This window comes from Acyrthosiphon pisum, chromosome A2, assembly GCF_005508785.2.
Source record: "Acyrthosiphon pisum isolate AL4f chromosome A2, pea_aphid_22Mar2018_4r6ur, whole genome shotgun sequence".
Taxonomy (NCBI): domain Eukaryota; kingdom Metazoa; phylum Arthropoda; class Insecta; order Hemiptera; family Aphididae; genus Acyrthosiphon; species Acyrthosiphon pisum.
In genome coordinates, this window is record NC_042495.1 from 61,077,422 (window position 1) to 61,080,530 (window position 3,109).

The 3,109-nt window shown below is 30.0% G+C and overlaps 1 protein-coding gene across 1 annotated transcript in view; it reads left to right on the forward strand.

Moving 5' to 3' along the window:
- The first annotated feature begins 251 nt into the window (after window positions 1–251).
- The window catches only part of LOC103310502, a 22,431-nt gene continuing 19,573 nt past the window's right edge, over window positions 252–3,109 (forward strand). Inside the window, exon 1 of the mRNA XM_029490263.1 lies at window positions 252–626. Within this exon, the coding sequence (XP_029346123.1) occupies window positions 287–626 (340 nt within the window). The 5' untranslated portion in view covers window positions 252–286. The remainder of the gene's footprint in view (window positions 627–3,109) is intronic.

Below are 3,109 nucleotides of genomic sequence, written 5' to 3' on the forward strand. Positions count from 1 at the left end.
TCTTAACATTACGTTTAAATTTTTTTAATAATATACAATAAAAGAAAAATATTCTATATTATGATTAATAAAATGTCGGGTGTGAGCCCGCCAGTTTGGACCACATGACCCCCCCCCCAAATACAACATTGATATAAATCTTAGATTCCTGATATTTTACATTAATGGTTTTTAAATATTCTGCGTTACATGCGCAAGGAAATAAATTACAAAATATAAAATAATGATTTAAATATGCATTTTTAAAATGATACAATTTGTTTAATCATAGGAACGGTTCAAGGTAATGGCGAATGTGGCAGTGAATCGGGCTAACATGCTGACGAGAATATGGAAGTATGGTGATCCCGAAGTAACAGCCTCCGAGTATTTACTGCACGCCGGAGTTATATCTATGGTGGAGTTCGACAACGACATATTTGCCGCCGGAAACTGCTATGACCAACATCAGTACAAGAAATATTGGCTGTTTTGTCCATACGCGTATAGACTTCCAGACGGCGACGGCATATTGGCCAAAGATTTGGCCGTCGAGTATAACTATTTATCCAACACCAGCGAATGGTTTTACATAGCTCGACATAAAGCACAAGGCGTGATCAATAGGAATAACCAGTACAGTCATGGTAAGCTAAATAATATATTATTATTATGTACATTTTCGTTTTAAAAACGCGCACTGGTATTATACTAAAAGTATTACAACTAATCTTTAATACGGATTTCACGACCCCATGATAGTTTCCAATTATTGCAATAAAAAGTCATTGGCCGAATGCGATCAAGTACGAGAAATATTTGTGAAACCAATCTCCATATTGGAATCTTCGAAATATCAAAAAAAAAAAACTCCAAGTGATCTTGAGGAATTTGTATAGCTTCAAATATTTTTTTTTGCTCTTCTTGTGCTGTATTTTTTTACTTTCGATATAATTATGCATTTTGTGTGGGTTTCGTAGAAACTCAACAACCAGAAATATATAAAGTATCCATCTCAAACTTCAAAATCTCTAAAGAATTTTTTTTGTTTTTCATTTATTTTATTCCACAGTTGAATTACATGACAATAAAATGTAATTTCTACAGAATTGTTTTAATTTTATTCAACAAAATAAAAAATATTTGTGTTACCTCAATGGTATTATGAACTGATTTCCAGAGATTTCATTACTCTTATACACATTATCATACTAGATTAAATTCTATAAACAAAGTTACAAGAAAAAATAACTCTGACATAAATTAACCATACTTCTTGACCATCTACATTATCAATGACTGTTATGTGTGTGCGAGGTAATATGAAACTGTTCTCAACCAACGTCGGTGGTTCGAAGTTCATTATCAACAAATTCTTAATACAAAAAGAAACGTAAAACTTCTAACACATATTATCTCCAAAATATTCAATAGTAACAAAACTGGTGGACAATAAATTTACTAATAAATCAATCAACTCAATATCCAACTCAATCTTCAGGAAAAAAGAAATATTTGTAATTTTCAAGTACGAATTTGGTCTTAACATATTATATTATTTACATTTAAATTGTAAAGATTAACAACTATAAATATTATAATGATGAAAACAGTCGTGAAAAACATGGACAATCGATTAGTTGAATATTGATACAATATTACAGTAAAATTTTAATACCTAGTTTTTACTATGCTATATTATAATCAAAAATAAAACAAAACCAGGGAAGTAGTTTTACTGTATAGCAGGTTAGTTTCAAGATGTAATTTTACCATTGAGTTGGTCACTGTAATGAATGCTACATTTCAATGCAATGATAACTTAACTCATAGCATATGAAAAACGAAATTGAAGATAAAAAGGTCCATACACTTTAAGTACATTTTATGATATATTCATATTGATATTATGGTGATATATTTTACTATATTTTGTAGGTGGTACCTATATTCGGTTTAAATGTGAATATATCTATCTATCTATCTTCTCTCTTCTATATATAAATAAAAAAAAAATGTCGCTTTTTTTCGCACTGCGAATCTTGAAAACTACCCGTCCGAATCATTTGAAATTAAACATTGATGTTCAGCCAGATCTGGGGAAGGTCGGTATCTATACGAGTATTAGAAAATATACCTCCCGGTCACAGCAAGTAACGAGACAAGATTGTAACTAGTGGCGCAAGTTTAATACTATTAATAATTTAACGCAAATTACTACTATAAAAAATATACATCAAATTATTATATTCATTATAACGGTTCACGGACCACCATGGTTATAAGATTATAAGATAAAAGTGGTCTGCGGTTAACTGTTTTAGTGCCTGTAGATAGTAGATATACAATGTTCATAGTTCTGACATTTTCAGAATATATGTTAAGATTTGTAGGTTCGTCCCCTCTAGAGCATGACACTTATGTTATAACTGACTATGGTCTAAAACAGTGTAAAGCAGAAGTCCTGTGGTTTAAATGATTTTCCTTGAGATTTATTTATTGTAAACGTGAGTGCAAGTTTTGCAATAAAAAAAAACATATATAATCGATTGACAGCTCGGGCGAAGACCGCGTAACCGCAGCTAGTAGTAATTAATATAAATATTTTGAAAGTATCATTGAGTATCTATTATATTAACGGCAAAAATAAGTTCAACCTATCGTATGTATAATAATAGAAAAATAAATTACTTAAGTTATATTTATATATACATAATATTATTATATATCCCTAGAAATATCACAGGCAGACGAACCACGTTCGCTCAGAATAGTTTATTATATGCGATGATAATAAAATATCATTGAACATACATTTAACACGTCATCAATTATTGTATGTACTCCACTACTGATCCTACTCAATTACATAATTGTACTGGGAGTTGTTTAGCTCCCAAGGTACCAAATAGATCCAATTTTCTACAAGAAACTACTTAGTACTTACAAATTATAATTGAATATGTTTCGTCAAACACGAAAAAATAAATCATTTTTAAACCAGTACATTCTTCAATCCATTCGGAATCTAAAAAAATATTAAAACCATAGTCTTGTAAATTGTATCAATCGAAATATATATTGTTATTATTATATTCTAACAGCCCAGTTGAAGGTGCAAATGCATTAC